Source organism: Leptopilina heterotoma, unplaced genomic scaffold (assembly GCF_015476425.1).
Source record: "Leptopilina heterotoma isolate Lh14 unplaced genomic scaffold, ASM1547642v1 Lhet_6, whole genome shotgun sequence".
Classification (NCBI taxonomy): domain Eukaryota; kingdom Metazoa; phylum Arthropoda; class Insecta; order Hymenoptera; family Figitidae; genus Leptopilina; species Leptopilina heterotoma.
In genome coordinates, this window is record NW_025111137.1 from 5,037,851 (window position 1) to 5,058,721 (window position 20,871).

General features: G+C 27.4%; 1 protein-coding gene and 1 long non-coding RNA gene across 2 annotated transcripts in view; one reads left to right on the forward strand and one right to left on the reverse strand.

Annotated features, from left to right (window-relative positions):
- LOC122509169 overlaps positions 1-20,871 on the forward strand; it is a 117,391-nt gene that overhangs the window by 23,078 nt on the left and 73,442 nt on the right. The window lies entirely within an intron of this gene.
- Positions 2,245-3,625, reverse strand: LOC122509168 (mitochondrial pyruvate carrier 1-like). The gene is made up of 4 exons (XM_043622996.1): positions 3,433-3,625; positions 2,954-3,272; positions 2,711-2,811; positions 2,245-2,642 (listed from the first exon to the last, which is right to left on the reverse strand). Exons 2-4 carry the CDS (start codon positions 3,010-3,012, stop codon positions 2,473-2,475), a joined length of 330 nt encoding a protein of 109 aa, XP_043478931.1. The 5' UTR covers positions 3,013-3,272; positions 3,433-3,625; the 3' UTR covers positions 2,245-2,472.

Here is a 20,871-nt window from a genome sequence, read left to right on the forward strand (position 1 = left end):
GAGGGGTGACTCGAGATCTTTTTTATGAATTCACCATCAGTAAGTACGTTTCTGGTTGGGAGGTAGAAAAGGGGTCGTTACATGTTATTTTGTTCGAGTAATGGCCACGTTCATAAGTCAATCCCTTGCGATCTCTAGAATGTTTACTTTTGGTATGAAACAACGATACCTAAAGATAAGTTTTTTTATAAATTAATTTTAGTAACAAATGTTCCTAGAATTCATAAATCGTAAATGCTAATCACAATAATTTTTTCAAATATGTTTTTTATTGGGATAATTTAATAATATTAGGTCTATAATTATTACAGTATAATTAACTTGATGGTTAATTAACCATCACTTCTGTTTTAAGTAATAAAAATTTCACAAACTGGAAAAATATTTTCTCTCTACTGCTGAGAAATAGTTTTTTAAATTATGAACTGTACATTGGTTGGTGGATCGGGAATCATTTTTCATCCCTTTGGATTTAGTAATTCTAGATTTGCTACGCATTTCAAGATCTTTCACATTTTCTTTTCATGAGTAAAATCCGTTTGAAGACTTTACATGGGCGTTATAAGCTTCTACACTTAATTTAAAGGCTGTCGAGAAGTAAAGGTTCGTCGTCGCTGTTTTGAGGGGTCGAGACTCAATCCGACAGAAATTTTTTGTCAGTGGGGTTGGTTTATAATCCAAGCATTCCGCTTTACAGTTCACTTAATTCTCCAGTTCTTTTCTTATTCTTGTGGAAATTCACCCCAGTCAGAGTGTTCTTCTGGAATTTATGTCATTTTCATGTTTTCGTTTCGCTTATCATTTTTTACATTCTATTTCCCTAGAAAAATAAACTCTTTTCTTAGATGTAAAAAGAAGAAGAAAATGTCAAAAATACTTTCTTATTTATTTGGAACAATTTTTAAAATTTGCAATTTAAAAATTAAATTAATTCTAATTAAGAAACTGATTAAATGTGTGATACAATTTTTTTTCAAACTAATTTTTCAATTGACGAACGATTTGGTTAGCGGATAAAATGGGTGTAGGCATGTGGCAAATTGTTTGGTTGCTGTACGAAAGGAAAAAAAATAAAAGGAAAGGAATTGGTGAGTGGTGAGAGGATCGAACGAAGGCAAGTCAGGTTATCTGTGATTCAAAGAGAGCGATCCATCTTGCGACTTGCCAGGATTCAATTGTCGGCATTTGTTTGTGAAATCAGTCCCACTGGACCTATCCCTCCCTTGCATCGCATCCTTTTGCATCCAATAGACTTCAATATTCAAAATATTTCTCATATTCAGTCCTAGTTCAATATTTGAATCATCTCAATATGAAAAAAGGAAGTTAAATATAATCGATCACGTATTACAATAAAATTTATCACACACAATTTAAATATTTTTGCAAAACTAAATTGATTCCAATCGCGATAAATTTCCACTGTGACGTCACACTTTGGTGATTTGATAAGAAAAAAAAATGCAAAAACAGGGAAAAGGGCATAATCGAAGGCAAGCAGGGTTAATAAGGCCATATATATTTATTCAAAGGGGAATAGAAGTTTTTATGGAGAATCAAAAGGGGGCAAAAGAAGTGGTAGGTTGGTTTTGGCTTAGAATTCGGAAAAATGTGACTGTGACTTGGCATCGATGGATTTGTATGTTGGAGTTAGAACCATGAGAGAGAGAGAGCCCATAAAGTGACCCTAGGCCAGTTTCACCATCCCTATGAGCAGTATCGTATAGACCCCCCTTAGATCCGCAGAAGGAATTATTGCTCTTCTTATATATTCGTCGATTTGAACGTGGGGTTGAACGAATAATTCTCTACTCTCGATTCGTGTGAGACTGAATCAGATGGAAATAAAAAAAAGAGAGAAATTTCTCCTCGGCATGACTTGTTCTAAAAAAGAATTACTGACTCGGAACATTCAATAGGGTATGGAAGAGGAATTATATTTTTTTCCAGAAAAATATGCACTTGACTGTTTTTTTTTTATAACAAAAGTTTTTCAAATGTTAATGGGAGAATTGTGTTTTAGAAATTCTTTTATAATGTAACACTTTACACCGTAACCAATACTGTACTATTATAATTATTAATTTATCAATATTAAACGAATATTAAATAATATTATAAATTTTATATTCGTCAGCTTCGTCAAAAGATCTGTATTTTCAATTAAAATTAAATCTAATTTTTATAGAATAGAAATCTTAAAAATAATGAGGCGCATGAAAAGTCTCCAATTTTTATTTTCCGAGTCTTTATTCGATCGAAATTCTTTTTATCTAATAAGAATTAATTATAATTTATTTTAATCAAAAAAATAATTGTCAGAAATTGCGGAATAAGAAGCATTAAAAGAAGAATTATTTCTATTTTCTTATTCGATGTGACTTTGATTAATTGATTAACACTTATTTAATGAATAACAACTATAATGACACTTAAAGTTGATTAACCTTGATGACTGTAAGTTAAGAATATTCAGCACCCAAATGTTTTTTGTTGTTTCAAGGTTCGTTGATATTTTAGAAATCGATATCCTTGAGTTAATTGAGCTCCAAAATTAGCGATATGACATGAAAAAAGTAATAAATTTCTAGGTTTCACTTTAATGGAAAACCTCATGAATGCCATTGAATAACAAGATAGTGCTAAAATATCAAAAAAATATTTGATTAACTTAAAAGAAAATTTTTCAAAAACGGTATTTAATTTTTACCTAATGTCATCTTTCCACTTATGAATTTTGGATCCCTTTGAATGTCACCAATGGTCGAAATTGGAATCATCCAGTTGAAAACAGGTCCCCAAAAGTGGGTGCTGCAATTTTTGGTAAAAATCAATTAACTATTTAGTTTTTCTTTCTGTCTAATTAGTAAAAAATTAAAAGTTGTTTTAAATATTTATTTTGAATATATTTAAATTAGAGAGAGGAATAATTTTGTGGATGATGATTAATTACCTCATGAAGTAATCTCTCGTCTCCTTGTTGGCAATTATTTTTCTAACGTGACTTGACATAGTCGTTTAATTCTTTAATTTTTTCTAAAAATGTTGGAATCTTTAAAATTTGAGAAATTATGACTTTTGGTTTTATAAATGTTCGATGTTTATTTGGATAGTTATTCAATAGAGTTCGTCTAAAGATGATCTTGACCTTTTACTTCATATCTAATTGAACTTTTGAAAGTCAATACTTGTTTTCTAGTTTTCCTACATTCTTAATCACGAACAGTTATTTTTTACATTTCTGTTGTTGCAAATAAAAGTTGAATTTGTTCCTGAAATATTTACCAAAATTGATAAAGTTTAAAAAATTGCTCCAGGTAATCAAAAATTAATTATCTTTCATAATACACATACCGAACTATTTTAAAAAGTATCTTTCGTTTACAAACATCTATCTTCTGATGAATATTGTATTAAGGACGTAGTACTTACCAGGGAAAAATTAATTTCTCTAATTAACAATTTTAACTTTAACAAAAAACAATGAATTCATTGATTCTTTCTTTTTATATCAGATTATTTGTAGTCTACACTCGTCGACGTTTAAAAATCAACTGGCAACGAATAAAACCGGATTTTCTAGTCGATACAACTTTTAATATAAATAAAATCGACAGACCTTCTACGCTGATTAGATGCAAGATATTATCTGTTTTGTATATGTTTTTAATCTTACAAGTATCGTGCATACATTAGGTGAGATTCGAAAGCAGAGGGAAGGAGAGAACGGAGATGTTATGTTAGTATGATGCGCGTGGCATGTAACGCAGATCATTCAGGTAGTCACTTACAAACTAGTTGACAAGAAACATTTAGAAGGGAGGGAGACGTCAACAGATGTTATTGTAATATATGACGCTGGAATTGATAATTATCCAGTAAGCAGTTTAAATATTTTTAATAATTGCTATCTTAGGATAAGGGATTTAAATATAATCTACCACGTATAAAAAATTTTTTTGAACAGAAGTCTTTAAGCTATTTGAAGAAAATATCGCCATCGTAAAATAGACCAAAGAATTGAATAAAAAATAGAAAGAGGTTCAAAGAAAATCGACAAACGTGAATAATTTTGTAATCAATTATTCCAAAGTAGATTCTGTCATCGGCAATGTCATCAATAATATTTTCCCGACAGATTTGCATAGGACATTTATACGTTCAATTTAATCAGGAACCCCCTCTAGTTTCAATATCTATTCACGAGAAGCTACATTCCGCCACCCTTCTCATAATAAATGCACAGGTTATTATTTCTCGCGTATAATATTGATGGCGCTATGAATGTTGCATGGTAGAGAGGGTGAACGTAGCATCCAAGTTCGCGGGGGTGGAAACCGTCAAGCCGCAAATACGGTGGGAGAAAACGTGAGAGTAGGGAATGGTGACGCATGCGTCTTTAACAGGGTGGTATTATTGATCTAGAGGGGTGGTTTTCTAACCCTCTGGGTTCAGCGTCGTGTTGTCCTGACTCGGAGCCCTTCACGTGGTCCATAACTTATGTCCTAGGCAAATTTTATCATAGGGTTGCTCATAGGGTTCATTTAACCTTCACACTTATACAATTTTTCTCCAAAAACTTCCATCACTCTTCGTTTTCATTTTCCCACTATGTCATCAGTAAATCTATTGTTAATCTTGTTTACCATTATTTTTTGTTAACGTATTCTTTCAGTCCTCCAGGAAATTTAGATAAGAATTCATAATCTAATAGAGAAAAATCCCTTGCGTTGTATTTTTAATAATTGACATTCATAAATAAAAATTGTTTTGTCAAAAGAGATTTCTTTATGTTTTACAGCTTTAGGTAGACTTACGATTTATTTTTATCACTAGAGTTTCTTCTTTGGTTTTTTTTTGTAAATTTTTTTTTTGTCGAGGGATTTACGTTGGTGTGAAAGGATCCCCTGAATATTCGTGTACGGTATCTTCGCGATCGTTCCCTTCTGAAAGCAAATCCTTGGTCCTTTTCAACCCCCTGGCCCCTCAGCAGCCCCTAGGCTACCATTCGAGGCACTCAAGAGTATTGCCGCTATTTTCAGTTGAGTATATATACGATTTAGCTAGTATACAAGGGTCTCTCGCGTTTTCCCGGGAAAATGTCGTTTACATTCGCCTTTTCGTTTGACATGCCAGCGTTTATATATATGAAGCAGGCCGCAGCTTTTTATCGTGTGCGACTAACGGCTTGGGAAACGGTCATTACTTCTTTTCTATGGCGATTAATTCTTACGATTGCCACTGAGAAAAGAAAATTGTTACATGCAATAATCCAGTAAACTTTTTTTTTACATAATTTAAGTCTTCGAACTTTTTTTTAATATACGTTCCCTTGCAATACAATTTCTTGATTGGAAATTAGCGATGATGTAATGCACACTAAATAATTGTCGTTGGTAAATTCTTTTTTCTTTATTTATGTCTAATCTGGAGTCCACCAAAGATCATTAATTAATTTTATGATAAAAAAATAAGGTGATATTTATTGTAATTCTTCTTGGTTTAGTAGCGAAGTTTCCACTTATTTTTAAGTAGATGTTACGGTCATTATCGATTATTGGGCATTGTCGACAATAATAACCTTAAATTTTCACGATATACAAAATTAATCACATAATCCTCTTTAAAATTACTACTCGAGTCGTTGATTACGAATCCGTCATCGGTTTTTCAAAATTCAAAATGGCGAACCCAATATGGCCATATTGCATCCTCCATTTTTAATTTTTAAAAACTAATACCAGATTCGTTATCAGCGACCCCAATAATACCCAAGTAACAAGTTTCAAGTGTATCCGTTAAATTTTTTAAAATTCGTCCGCCATATTGGATCCGCCATTTTGAATTTTTAAAAACTAATAGCAGATTCGTAATCAGCGATCCCATAAACCCTCGAGTAACAAGTTTTAAGTAAATCCGTTTAATTTTTAAAAATTCGTCCGCCATATTAAATCCGCCATTTTGAATTTTTTAAATTTTGCAAATCTGACCCCAGATTCGTATTTAGCGATCCCAAAAACCTCATTTACAATAGCGTTTGTAATATTTTGTCTATTATCCTAATTGCGTGACTACAAGGGTTAAACGGGACGCATGATTATTCCCCAAATGTCATATTTCCGAAATGTCATTTTACCGAACTGCACTTTTGCGAACAGTCATTTTTGCGAAAAGCCAATTTTGCGAAATGTCACTTTCGCGAATTGTCATTTTTGCGAAAAGCTATTTTTGCGAATTGTCATTTTTGCGAATGGCTATTTTTACGAATTGTCAATTTTCCGAAAAGTCATTTTTGCGAATCGCCATTTTTACGATTTGTCAATTTTTCAAAAAGTCATTTTTGCGAATTGTCATTTTTACGAAAAGACATTCTTGTGAAATGTCATTTTTGCAAAAAGCCATTTTTGCGAAAAGTCATTTTTACGAATTGCTACTTTTGCGAATTGTCATTTTTGAGAAATGTCATTTTTGCGAATCGCCATTTTTACGAATTGTCAATTTTCCGAAAAGTCATTTTTGCGAATCGCCATTTTTACGAATTGTCAATTTTTCGAAAAGTCATTTTTGCGAATTGTCATTTTTGCGAAAATTCCTATAGTAAACTTGTATCCATATATAGATTCACTATAGGAATTTTTGCAAAAATGACAATTCGCAAAAATGACTTTTCGAAAAATTGACAATTCGTAAAAATGGCGATTCGCAAAAATGACTTTTCGGAAAATTGACAATTCGTAAAAATGGCGATTCGCAAACATGACAATTCGTAAAAATAACTTTTCGCAAAAATGACATTTCTCAAAAATGACAATTCGCAAAAATGACTTTTTGAAAAATTGACAAATCGTAAAAATGGCTTTTCGCAAAAATGACATTTCACAAAAATGTCTTTTCGTAAAAATGACAATCCGCAAAACTGACTTTTCAAAAAAATGACAATTCGTAAAAATGGCGATTCGCAAAAATGACTTTTCGGAAAATTGACAATTCGTAAAAATATCGATTCGCAAAAATGACAATTCGCAAAAATAGCTTTTCGAAAAAATGACAATTCGCAAAAGTGACATTTCGCAAAATTGGCTTTTCGCAAAAATGAGTATTCGCAAAAGTGCAGTTCGGTAAAATGACATTTCGGAAAAATGACATTTGGGGAATAATCATGCGCCCGGGGTTAAACAATTTTTAAGCATCAAATTATTAAAAAAAAATTTTTGTTATAAACAAATAGAAATAAAATTAATTTCTCCGCCTAATTTAGTATTTTTTCTGGTAAATTATGATTCCATTTTTTGCTACGAAGTATTTTGGGGTTTCAATTTTTATTAAAATTTAATAGATTAATTTTTAAAATTAAAGCCTATTAAATTGCGCATCGATTTCTTGAGGTCGATTTTTAATAAATAATATCTGAAATTTCGTTATTTGTTAATGAAAATTATAAAAAATATTTTTTTTTTTAAGGGATAATTTTGGTAAAATTTACAATATTTATTGATAAACGAAAGTAATTAGTTAAGAAAGTTTCCCAATTATTTTTCAGCAATACGAAATTAATAATAACATGTTTTTTATTTGTTATCAACAATCACAGAAAAAATTTTGTATTTAAACTTTTATTTTTTGTTTCCGAGTAATGTTTATTTCTTGAAAAATATATTTAATAATAAGACTTATTAAAATACTAAAAATTAATATCAATTTCATATTTTTTAACAACTTTTGTAATAACAAAACACACAATTAATAAAAAATTAATTGTTATAAACAATTAATAATGTTTTTAAGTTGTTTTACAAAACTATAACTTTAAGTGGATTTTTCTATTTATATGTATTTTGTAAAAAATTTATAATGCTATTTAATAACACAGAAGCTTCAATTTATCATAAAAAATTATATATTTTACATTTATTTATAATTGTTATTACTAAAGTTATTAAAAAATATGAAATTTATATTAATTCAATAATTAATTTAACCTAGAAATTTCTTTATATTTATCTTTCAAAGTGAATTGTAAGGAATGGATTTTTGATGTCATGACTTTTTCGATGTTACCATACATTTCAGCAGCGGGTGCTTTCAGATTTTGTTTTAATATTTCATTTCTTGTTGAACCATTTATATTTTGCGCATTGGATTCTGAAAGAAAATTATTTTAAATTAAAATTAATTATCCATTTGTATTTTATTTATATGTATTTTATAAATAATAATCGTCAGTACTTGAATATAAATAGCTTCCATCTTAAAAAAAATATATTAACAATGAATTTTTCAAATAAATATTATGTCTAAATTTTTTCGATTTAAAGTTGATTGAAAAAAGTAGAATGTCTATATTCTTTATGTCGATAGTAGGTAATTATTTTAATGTTCCATGTAAGTCAAATAAGAGGTCACTAAATGTTTCGCCTTTGATCTTTAATAGTGTCAATGAGTTTTGTTTGCTATTCTCTATAGATGATGAAAAATATCCTTTGATGTTTGGAATAAAGTCGATTGCATCACCCTCTTTGTGACGAATAACCTTAATCAGTCCTAGCATCAAAGATTTTAAAGAAAAAAGACTAATAGATTTTTTATTTTTATCAAATAATCCATTTTCGAAAAATTCAATAAATTTGAATCGAATTAAATCATCATCATATCAGAAAAACAACAATAGACTTTAGTCATCTTTTTTGAATTACAATTAAATTTAGGCATATATATAACCTGCTTGTCAGAATTATCATGATACATTTGTTACACACCAGTTTTGTTGTCTAAGATAATTTTTTTAGTTAACAAATGTTGACAAATTGAAATAAGATGAATTTATAGTTTTTCTGAACAGTTGGACATGAATCTCACGATATTTCACAATTGTACTCGATCCTGCTTTATACTGAGACTCGAGGGAGTGCACTTTACTGTTTCTTTTTTTAACTTTATTTTTTTTCATGTTTCTACTGTTTTGAAAAGAACGGACAGAAAGTGCTCGAGAACTGAGTGGGTGTCCGGTGAATACTGTCGCGTGTAAGGTGTAAAAATGAATAAGAAAAAAAAGAAAGAGGAAGAGAGAGAGAGAGAGTTTTGAAATAACATAACACTCTTTCTCTTCGTTTCTATATGTTGTTCTTAAATTTCCCAGCTGGCCGGGAAATCGTACAATGACAAACAATAAATCGCGTTTGTTTGTAGCTGTTCATTTATCACTACTACAAGACAGATACACTCTCAAAGATTTTTAAGTAATCGTTTCTTTTTTACCCTACAAAAGTTTGACAAAAATTTTTAAAAGTTAATGGTAGTAAAAAAAAATTATTGAATTATTCATACAATGATTTGGAAAATTTAAAAATAATTTACATAAATAGAAAATGTTGTCTAACTCTAATAATTTAATTTTATTACCGAATGGAGCAGATACAATGAAAAATATTTACATTGCACCAAAAACCCTGTGTTTAATGGTAAAAATATCGAATTGACTTTGACGATAAATTAATTTTAATTTTGGTGTCCTAATTGTTCATCGGAAAAATATAAAATATAAGGCATTTAAATATAATTTACCACGTATAAAAAAACATTTTTGAACAGAATAATAAATATTTTCTTTTTTCTTCTCCTGCTAATAAATTGAATTCCTGCAACGAATTCTATTATTCATGAAAGAATTTAAAATATATTTATAAAAAATAATTTAATTCTTTTGCGAAAAATTTTATAAAATTTTTTATATAATTCATTTCTTTCGAATAATTTTATGCAAACTCTAATTTAAATAATTGAATTGATGAAAATTTTTATTATTCATGAAAAGAATTGAATTCTTAAGAAAATTTTTACAATCCCATTTTTTAAATAATTGAATTCTGTTTGGAAATTTTATAAAAATAGTAGATATTGAAAATCATTGAATGGCGAAAAGTTTTTAAAGATAATTAAATTTTACAAAGAATTCTATTAAAAAATTTGGCAATAATTGAATGTCTGTGGGAAATTTTATTCAATTTTTTTTGAAAATAATTGAATTTCTAAAAAGCATTTTATTATTTATGAAAATAATTGAATTCTTGCGAACGATTTATTAGAATTTTTTAAAATAATGGAATATCCAAGAAGAAATTTATTACTTTTATAAATAATTCAATTATTGCGATGAATATTGTTATTTACGAAAATAATTGAATTTTGAAAAGAATTTTATTAAAATACCTCAAAATAATTGAATTATTATTATTTATGTAAATAATTGAATTCTTAGAAAAAATTTTATTAAAATTTTAAAAAAATAATTGAATTATTTCAAAAAAATTTTATTAAAATTGTATTTAAGACAATTAATTTCTTTCGAACAATTTTATTAAATTTTTGAAAATAATTATTCAATCCTTCCAAAAATTATTAAAAAAACATTTTTTTAAATAATCGATCTTTTCGAGGAATTGAAGTTAAGTTTTTAAGAATAATTACATTTTTTAAGCAATTACTGTAAGATTTTATTAAAAATAATTCAAATTATGCTATGAATTTTATTATTTATAAAAATAATTGAATTTCGGAGAAGAATTTTATTATTTATAAAAATAATTGAATTTCAGAGAAGAATTTTATTATTTTTGAAAATAATTGAATTTCAGAGAAGAATTTTATTATTTATGAAAATTATTGAATTATTGCAGAAAAGTTTATTAAAATGTTTAAAAAGAATTGAATTTCTATGAAAAATTTTATTATTTTTGAAAGTAATTGAATTCTTTATAAGAATTTTATAAACATTGTTTTAAATAATTAATTTTTTCGAAATATAATAAATATTATGAAAATTTTATTAGTTTAAATAATTGAATTCTTGTGGAAAACTTTATTAGTGAAAATAACTGAATTTTTCGATTATTAATTTAAAATAATAATAAAAATAATTGAAATTCTTCAATGAGTGTTATTATTTATGAAAATAATTAAATTCATGCTTAGAATTTAATTAAAAATTTTTTTAAAAAATTGAATTTTCATGAAAAATTTTATTATTAGTGAAAGTAATTGAATTAGTGTAAAAAATAAATTGCATAAAATTTTCTTAAATAATTTACTTTTTCGAAATTTTTTTGAAAATTAGCGAATTAAAAGTAGTGGAAATTCTCTAAAAAAAATATTATTTATATTCTTTGTTCAGAAAGTTGAATATATAATAATTTATTTTACTTTCTCTATTCTTCAGAATAATTAAAATTTTCGTAATGAAGATTATTTTTAATTTCGGTATCAGATAGCAATTTTTGCGAAATTCAATTTTCCTCGTACAAGAAAGTTTATTTTTAATTTTGAAAATCTGATGTCAAATTTAAAACTAGTATCAAAATTTGTTAAAGTTTTTTTTATATACTTTAAAGTTTAAAAATATAATATAATTTGAAAATTTAATTCTAATTAGTTTTTCAGTTATGTGTCATATTAAGTGTTTTTTTAAAAAATTTTTTAAATTAAAATGACTTGAAATTGTTTACAATAAATAGTGCAATACAATATTCCAGCGCGCTTATGCGCGGATAATTTGGTTAATTATTAAAATAAAATCTGAAGTCAAAATTGAAAAATTCAAAATGGCGAATTTTGCTTTATCAAGAACAATGCACTTCTGAATTCTGAAATATAAATTTCATGTGACATTATGACAAAGAATAATAATTTAATTTTAAGATGAATGATTCTAATGATTCATTAATGCTTTTCACATATCAATGTCAGTGCAATTCGTCCAATGTACTTATGTAATAAACGAGATGCACACGTGTATAATTTATTTTCCATCCACTCATATATGTATACCTCGAGTGGAAATCTTTCCTGTGAGGACACGTGCAATTTCCGAAAAGTTGGATCTATAGAAAGGAGAGTTATGAGCGCTACCCTTGAATAAGAAACATTATTCCAGTCGATAAAGCGATTTGGCTGCACTCACAAAATTATTCTCCTTCTATTTAGCATCGAGAAGCATTGTGGCCATGTGCGAGGGAGGCATATTCACGATAATGTTGAAAACAGGAAATGAAACAGAAAATCAAGAAATACGAAAAACCACCAAAATATTTCTGTTCAAAAAACCCTTGTATAAAACTTTATAAAACTTTATAAAAATGATTTAAAATGATTTGAAATGATTTAAAATGATTTAAAATCTTTAAATATTTCATAAAACTTTTGCAATAAATAATTTGAAATTTGTCATGATTCTTAAAATCGTCAGGTTAGAGAATTTTAACTTCGCAGGTTACATTACAATTTGCAAGTTGAAAGGGAGATTCTAATTCGTAATTTAAGATTTTTAGCTTTAAAAATTTTTTAACTTAGTCACTTGACATCATCTGAATTCTTTAGGAGCATTTTTTTCATGACTACTTGATAGGATTTTCCGATTTTCTTGCCATTGCGCATGACTACTTGTGGAGGATGTCTCGATTTCGCTTGAAAGTAATCATAATATGTATGAGAAGCGAAAGAGAAATCCGTCGAAGCGCGCAAAACGTACCTAGCACCTATTTTTCTCATTGGAATTGCAATGAGTTTGCTTCTCATATGGTCTGTATAAATTACCGCCCCCACCAAGCACGGAAAAAAAAAATTCTGAAAAATACATTTATATGTCATATATAGAATTGTGAAATTAAATCCAGAAATTTTTTTCCCCTCACAAAGACTCTTGCCTACGAAGAAAAATTGAAGAATTAAACAATTTTTTAAAAAAAAATTTAGAAAATGTTGCTTTTCAACAAAGTTGTAAATGGAAATTGGAAAATTATCATAATTTGGAAATATAATAATATAGTGTAGGGAAAGATAATAAGTAGCTAAAAATATAAAAATATATATGCGAAAAGTGGGATAAAAAATTTAAAAACGTACCCCATACATATGGAGGTGGATTCAGGGGATGCTCTAGGAGGGACGAATAATATTCGCAGTATTTTTCCTTTTCCCCGTTGAATTATTATACGATTCATGTTTCGGATTGACTCACAAAATACAAAAGCGAAACGAGAGAAATGTTATTGTACAGGGGATCAGGGTTGAATATACCTTCGAGGTAAAAACCTTATATTTTTGTTGCGCACAGTGCATCTATTCTGTGTTCACTTTAGAAAAACACTCGCATTGAAATATACTTTTCTTTTCAGATAATTGCATTCATAAAGTTTGAAAAATGGGGGAAAAATCGTCCTAAACAAAAATAGTAAAATAATTTCATTTTGAGTTAAAGGGGGGAAATACTATTAGGCAGATAGATTTTCAAGCGTTTCTTTAGAAATTTATATTTAAAAGAGGAAAAATGATTCAGATTTATTCGAACTCGGACATTATTTTAGTCTTTATTCTGTCATGTCCTCGTGACAAATAATTTTCTTTCACCCTGTTTTGTGGGAATAATAAATATAAATAAAAACACCCCCCAGTAAATAAATGAATATATAATTAAAACAATAGATTAATTATTAGTTTATTATTCAAAAACCCCGCAGTACTAAATAATTTTTTATGAAGAAGAAAAAAAAACTTTTCACTTAAACAATGCAACGAAAGTTCAAGAAAAACCTAATATATTTACCGTTTTTCGATTCTGCATTTATTCTCCACAAATAATTCAGATTTCATTTCATAAAATTTATTTCTAAATTAATTTTTGTTCTGACTTTACATTTTTATTTAAAATTTTTTACATTATATGTCTAACTAAGAATCAACTAAGATTTTATAAAACAGAACCACTTATCATATCCGAGTTTTAAAATTCACTCATGAATTAGAAATATGGATAATAAAATAAATCTCTTATTGTTAGATATGACATTAATATAAAACAATAATCAACTCATCACTAATTTGTATCGAAAATCTATTTCTTATAATTGATTAATAAATTATTTTCGACGACATCCAATTCAACAAAAGAAGAACATTGTTTACAATTTATATGATAGAGTTATTGTATTGTCTCACAAAGTCCTTTCACAATGAAAATATTAAACGAATCTTTAGAATTTTGGATAACAACCATTACCCTTTAGAATTTATACAAAAAAATTTTATAGAACAAGAACATTCATTTCATAAAACAATAGATAAAAAACAAAGTAACAATGCCGTTAATATTTATCAACAATTACTTAAAGTCTGTATTCCTTTTAATGATATTTATTATCAATTAACTAATATTTAAAAAAATATAATTTACTTTCTATTCCTATTGTGGAAAAAAGCTTAAGCTCTATATCTTCTACATTAATAAAATCAGACTTCTGTCTGTACATTGCTTCAAACTTGAAAATTTTTATATATTTTTTCGTTTTCAGACATTAGAATTCGAAAAATGTAAAAAAAAATTTCTGTCTGTCTGTCTGTATGCAAAACTTTGTTCGCGCATCAATTGAAAACCGTTTAACCAATTAAAGTGAAATTTAGCAGTCTATTAGATATTAACGTAACTTAAAATCATAACCTTATCCGATTAAAAACTATTAGCTTGAACGGAAGTTATGACATTTTTCCAAAAAATTCGAAAAATAAAAAAATTGGACAAGTGCGAGTTGTACTCGCACTGCAATGGCGGGTTCCGCACACAAATATTAAAACAATACTTGCAACATTGATCGGTAATTAGTAGAATTTAAATAAACAATTATAAAAATATATTAAAATCATTTGATTAAAAAAAATAACTAAAAAAATTAAAGTATTGTATATATCTAATATTGTAAACAATAATAAGCAGAGGAACAAAATTTTCAAAATTTATTATAGTTCCTCTGCTCATTATTGTTTACAATATTAGATATACAATACTTTAATTTTTTTTAGTTATTTTTTTTATCAATCAATGCCATAAAAAAAAAGAAAAAATGTTGAATTTAAAGAAATTCAGTTTTTTGAATTTTTGCTAATTTTCCATAATTTTAGATGTTTTACCAAAGGTTTGAGATAACAAATTAGGTAAAGTATTTTTAAAGAGCCCAAAAATAATAAAGCTAAATGCCAAAAAAAAAGGAAAAATGTTGAATTTTAAGAAATTCGGTTTTTTGAATTTTTGCTAATTTTCCATAATTTTTTATTTTTAACCAAAGTGTGGAGACTATTAAATAAGTAAAGTATTTTTAAAGAGCATAAAAATAATGAAGCTAAATGCCATAAAAAAGAAGGAAAATTGTTGAATTTTAAGAAATTCGGTTTTTTGAATTTTTGCTAATTTTCCATAATTTTAGATTTTTTACCAAAGGGTGGAGACAATTAAATAAGTAAAGTATTTTTAAAGAACCCAAAAATAATAAAGCTAAATGCCACAAAAGAGAAGGAAAAATGTTGAATTTTAAGAAATTCGGTTTTTTGAATTTAGGCTAATTTTCCATAATTTTAGATTTTTTATCAAAGGGTGGAGTCTATTAAATAAGTAAAGTATTTTTGAAGAGCACAAAAATAATGAAGCTAAATGCTAGAAAAGAGAAGGAAAAATGTTGAATATTAAGAAATTCGGTTTTTTGAATTTTTGCTAATTTTCCATAATTTTATATTTTTTACCAAAGGGTGGAGACTATTAAATAAGTAAAGTATTTTTGAAGAGCACAAAAATAATTAAGGTAAATGCTATAAAAAAGAAGGAAAATTGTTGAATTTTAAGAAATTCGGTTTTTTGAATTTTTGCTAATTTACCATAATTTTAGATTTTTTACCAAAGGGTGGAGACTATCAAATAAGTAAAGTATTTTTGAAGAGCACAAAAATAATTAAGGTAAATGCTATAAAAAAGAAGGAAAATTGTTGAATTTTAAGAAATTCGGTTTTTTGAATTTTTGCTAATTTTCCATAATTTCAGATTTTTTACCAAAGGGTGGAGACTATTAAATAAGTAAAGTATTTTTGAAGAGCACAAAAATAATGAAGCTTAATGCCATAAAAAAGAAGGAAAATTGTTGGATTTTAAGAAATTCGGTTTTTTGAATTTTTGCTAATTTTCCATAATTTTAGATTTTTTACCAAAGGGTGGAGACTATTAAATAAGTAAAGTATTTTTGAAGAGCACCAAAATAATGAAACTAAATGCTATGAAAAAGAAGGAAAATTGTTGAATTTTAAGAAATTCGGTTTTTTGAATTTTTGCTAATTTTCCATAATATTAGATTTTTTACCAAAGGTTAGAGATAACAAATTAGGTAAAGTATTTTTAAAGAGCCCAAAAATAATAAAGCTAAAGGCCACAAAAGAGAAGGAAAAATGTTGAATTTTAAGAAATTCGGTTTTTTGAATTTGTGCTAATTTACCATAATTTTAGATTTTTTACCAAAGGGTGGAGACTATTAAATAAGTAAAGTATTTTTAAAAAGCACAAAAATAATGAAGCTAAATGCTATAAAAAAGAAGGAAAATTGTTGAATTTTAAGAAATTCGGTTTTTTGAATTTTTGCTAATTTTCCATAATTTTATATTTTTTACCAAAGGGTGGAGACTATTAAATAAGTAAAGTATTTTTGAAGAGCACCAAAATAATGAAACTAAATGCTATGAAAAAGAAGGAAAATTGTTGGATTTTAAGAAATTCGGTTTTTTGAATTTTTGCTAATTTTCCATAATTTTAGATTTTTTACCAAAGGGTGGAGACTATTAAAAAAGTAGAGTATTTTTGAAGAGCCCAAAAATAATAAAGCTAAATGCCATAGAAAAGAAGGAAAAATGTTGGATTTTAAGAAATTCGGTTTTTTGAATTTTTGCTAATTTTCCATAATTTTATATTTTTTACCAAAGGGTGGAGACTATTAAATAAGTAAAGTATTTTTGAAGAGCACAAAAATAATGAAGCTAAATGCCATAAAAAAGAAGGAAAAATGTTGGATTTTAAGAAATTCGGTTTTTTGAATTTTTGCTAATTTTCCATAATTTTAGATTTTTTACCAAAGGGTGGAGACTATTAAATAAGTAAAGTATTTTTAAAAAGCACAAAAATAATGAAGCTAAATGCTATAAAAAAGAAGGAAAATTGTTGAATTTTAAGAAATTCGGTTTTTCGAATTTTTGCTAATTTTCCATAATTTCAGATGTTTTACCAAAGGGTGGAGACTATTAAATAAGTAAAGTATTTTTAAAAAGCACAAAAATAATGAAGCTAAATGCTATAAAAAAGAAGGAAAATTGTTGAATTTTAAGAAATTCGGTTTTTTGAATTTTTGCTAATTTTCCATAATTTCAGATTTTTTACCAAAGGGTGGAGACTATTAAATAAGTAAAGTATTTTTGAAGAGCACAAAAATAATGAAGCTAAATGCCATAAAAAAGAAGGAAAAATGTTGGATTTTAAGAAATTCGGTTTTTTGAATTTTTGCTAATTTTCCATAATTTCAGATTTTTTACCAAAGGGTGGAGACTATTAAATAAGTAAAGTATTTTTGAAGAGCACAAAAATAATAAAGCTAAATGCCATAAAAAAGAAGGAAAAATGTTGGATTTTAAGAAATTCGGATTTTTGAATTTTTGCTAATTTTCCATAATTTCAGATTTTTTACCAAAGGGTGGAGACTATTAAATAAGTAAAGTATTTTTGAAGAGCACAAAAATAATGAAGCTAAATGCCATAAAAAAGAAGGAAAAATGTTGGATTTTAAGAAATTCGGTTTTTTGAATTTTTGCTAATTTTCCATAATTTTAGATTTTTTACCAAAGGGTGGAGACTATTAAAAAAGTAGAGTATTTTTGAAGAGCCCAAAAATAATAAAGCTAAATGTCACAAAAGAGAAGGAAAAATGTTGAATTTTAAGAAATTCGGTTTTTTGAATTTTTGCTAATTTTCCATAATTTCAGATTTTTTACCAAAGGGTGGAGACTATTAAATAAGTAAAGTATTTTTGAAGAGCACAAAAATAATAAAGCTAAATGCCATAAAAAAGAAGGAAAAATGTTGGATTTTAAGAAATTCGGATTTTTGAATTTTTGCTAATTTTCCATAATTTCAGATTTTTTACCAAAGGGTGGAGACTATTAAATAAGTAAAGTATTTTTGAAGAGCACAAAAATAATGAAGCTAAATGCCATAAAAAAGAAGGAAAAATGTTGGATTTTAAGAAATTCGGTTTTTTGAATTTTTGCTAATTTTCCATAATTTTAGATTTTTTACCAAAGGGTGGAGACTATTAAATAAGTAAAGTATTTTTGAAGAGCACAAAAATAATGAAGCTAAATGCTATAAAAAAGAAGGAAAAATGTTGGATTTTAAGAAATTCGGTTTTTTGAATTTTTGCTAATTTTCCATAATTTTAGATTTTTTACCAAAGGGTGGAGACTATTAAAAAAGTAGAGTATTTTTGAAGAGCCCAAAAATAATAAAGCTAAATGTCACAAAAGAGAAGGAAAAATGTTGGATTTTAAGAAATTCGGTTTTTTGAATTTTTGCTAATTTTCCATAATTTCAGATTTTTTACCAAAGGGTGGAGACTATTAAATAAGTAAAGTATTTTTGAAGAGCACAAAAATAATAAAGCTAAATGTCACAAAAGAGAAGGAAAAATGTTGAATTTTAAGAAATTCGGTTTTTTGAATTTTTGCTAATTTTCCATAATTTCAGATTTTTTACCAAAGGGTGGAGACTATTAAAAAAGTAGAGTATTTTTGAAGAGCACAAAAATAATGAAGCTAAATGCCATAAAAAAGAAGGAAAAATGTTGGATTTTAAGAAATTCGGTTTTTTGAATTTTTGCTAATTTTCCATAATTTTAGATTTTTTACCAAAGGGTGGAGACTATTAAATAAGTAAAGTGTTTTTGAAGAGCACAAAAATAATGAAGCTAAATGCCATAAAAAAGAAGGAAAATTGTTGAATTTTAAGAAATTCGGTTTTTCGAATTTTTGTTTTTTTTTATTTTTTGCTAAAGGGTGGAGACTATTCAAATAGTAATATTATACTACGGAAATAGCTAATGGTAACTAATTATTAATTTTCCGCTCAAATTAAATTCCCGGCTATTTTCTGATTTTCCAGATTGGTAGAAACATTGTTAAATGTATTGGTAGAAACTAAAACCCGTCGAAGACGGGTACGACAGCTAGTTCTATGAAAGGACTTGACGAGAAAATGGGATTGGAATAATATTGTTTATAAATTTAATTGTAATAATTGCTCAGACACGTATATTGGTGAATTAAAACGTACACTGTAAAAAATTTAGGGAGTTAACGGACTCGGGAGTTGGGAGTGAAATTTTCCGAGTTAAAAATCAACTCAAAAAGAGAGTTAGTTTCTAACTCCCTTCATTCAACACCCGCGCGAGTTATTTTTTCCTTGGGGAGTTAGCATTTGGGTGTTAAATTTTAACTCTCTTTATTTAACTCCCCTGGCATTAACTCCCCAATAGGTGCGACTTTTATAAAATCCCCTGGGGAGTTAAAATTTAACTCCCTTTTTTACAGTGTACTTTAAAAAAGAGAATTGGTAAACATAAAAACAAAATCCTCGAATCTGTTGTGAACAAATAACAAATTGAATATAATCATTCTTTTAATTTTGACGATGCAGAAATTTTAGTTTATGAAACTTCTTATAAAAAATGATTTATTTTTAAGATGATTTACATTAAATATAACAATTTTACTATTAAGAAGAAGGAAGATGTACAGTTTCTTAGTAATACCTTTTTTCCTTTGCTTAATAAATTGAAATAATACATTAAATAATTTAATGTTTTAAAATATTATCTAAAATTCAAAAAAATTATTTATTACTTTGCAATAATTATCTAGAAGTTGAGTCACTACCTATGTGAAAAATTATGATGAACCTACTTTTGATTAGTTATACTATCGATATATATGCAATTAAAGAAAATTGATTTTTTAAACCATCTAATGCGGTTTTTCCCCCTTAATTAAAATATTTTTCCCGGAGAAAATTGTTCTTTTGTTTCTAGAACGAAATACAAGAAGACTGCAATAATCCTACTAATTTGACAGAGGAGATCGGTGAACAAAGAAGTGAAATGCTTTTGGAAATGCCCTCTTAGACGCCATTCAAGCATCAGCATTTAGGAATCCAATATCGTTGGATTGAAGAGCTAGAGGAATATAGGGTGAGAGGGTAATTTGACTCTAGAATCCTTGATCGCCTTTAACTGACATCGTGTCCTCTTATTCTCAGAAATAATCCATATGAGATTGTTATTTCCTGAAGTAATTTTTTCCAATTCCGATTAGAATCAATATCACTGGTTAAGTTACCAAATTCCATTAAAATAACTCCAAGTACCAAATAAATGAAACTTCTAAATAAGGAAAAGAAAAATTCATTTTAGGAAAAAGAAAAGGGAAATTAAAAAAAAATTCAAAATTGATAGTGAATTTCGGATATCACGAGACCACACTGTTATAGTTGAATGATCAGAGAATGTGGATCCATGCGAAACAAGGATCTCTAAAGTCTTTTCTTGATTTTTCTGCCCCTCTGATCGGGTTTCTATGAGGCAAGGGGTTTGCGAAAAGAGAGCCAAGTTGAAACCAATAAAAATGCTCGACATTCTCTGTCTAACGGCTCATTCGTTTGTTCGTTTGTCTGGATTCATCCTACGAAGGGAGCACGCGCCTTCAAACTTCTTTAAAGGACTTGATACTTCGCGACTTTCTTTTCCTTCATTTTGTCTTTCTTTCTCTCTATCTCTGGTTTTTTCTCTCTCTCTCTCTATCACTATGAAACTCCCTTCTTTATTCTTTTCTGCCTCTCCTTTTTCCCGGGATCGAGCCCATCAAAGACTAACCAAATATTTGGTCAGGTCCTTGTCGTTCTCCCACAGGAGCCGCAAAGACCACCCACCTCTTTAAACTGTATCTTCTTCAATCGTACAGACTTCCAGAAAACGA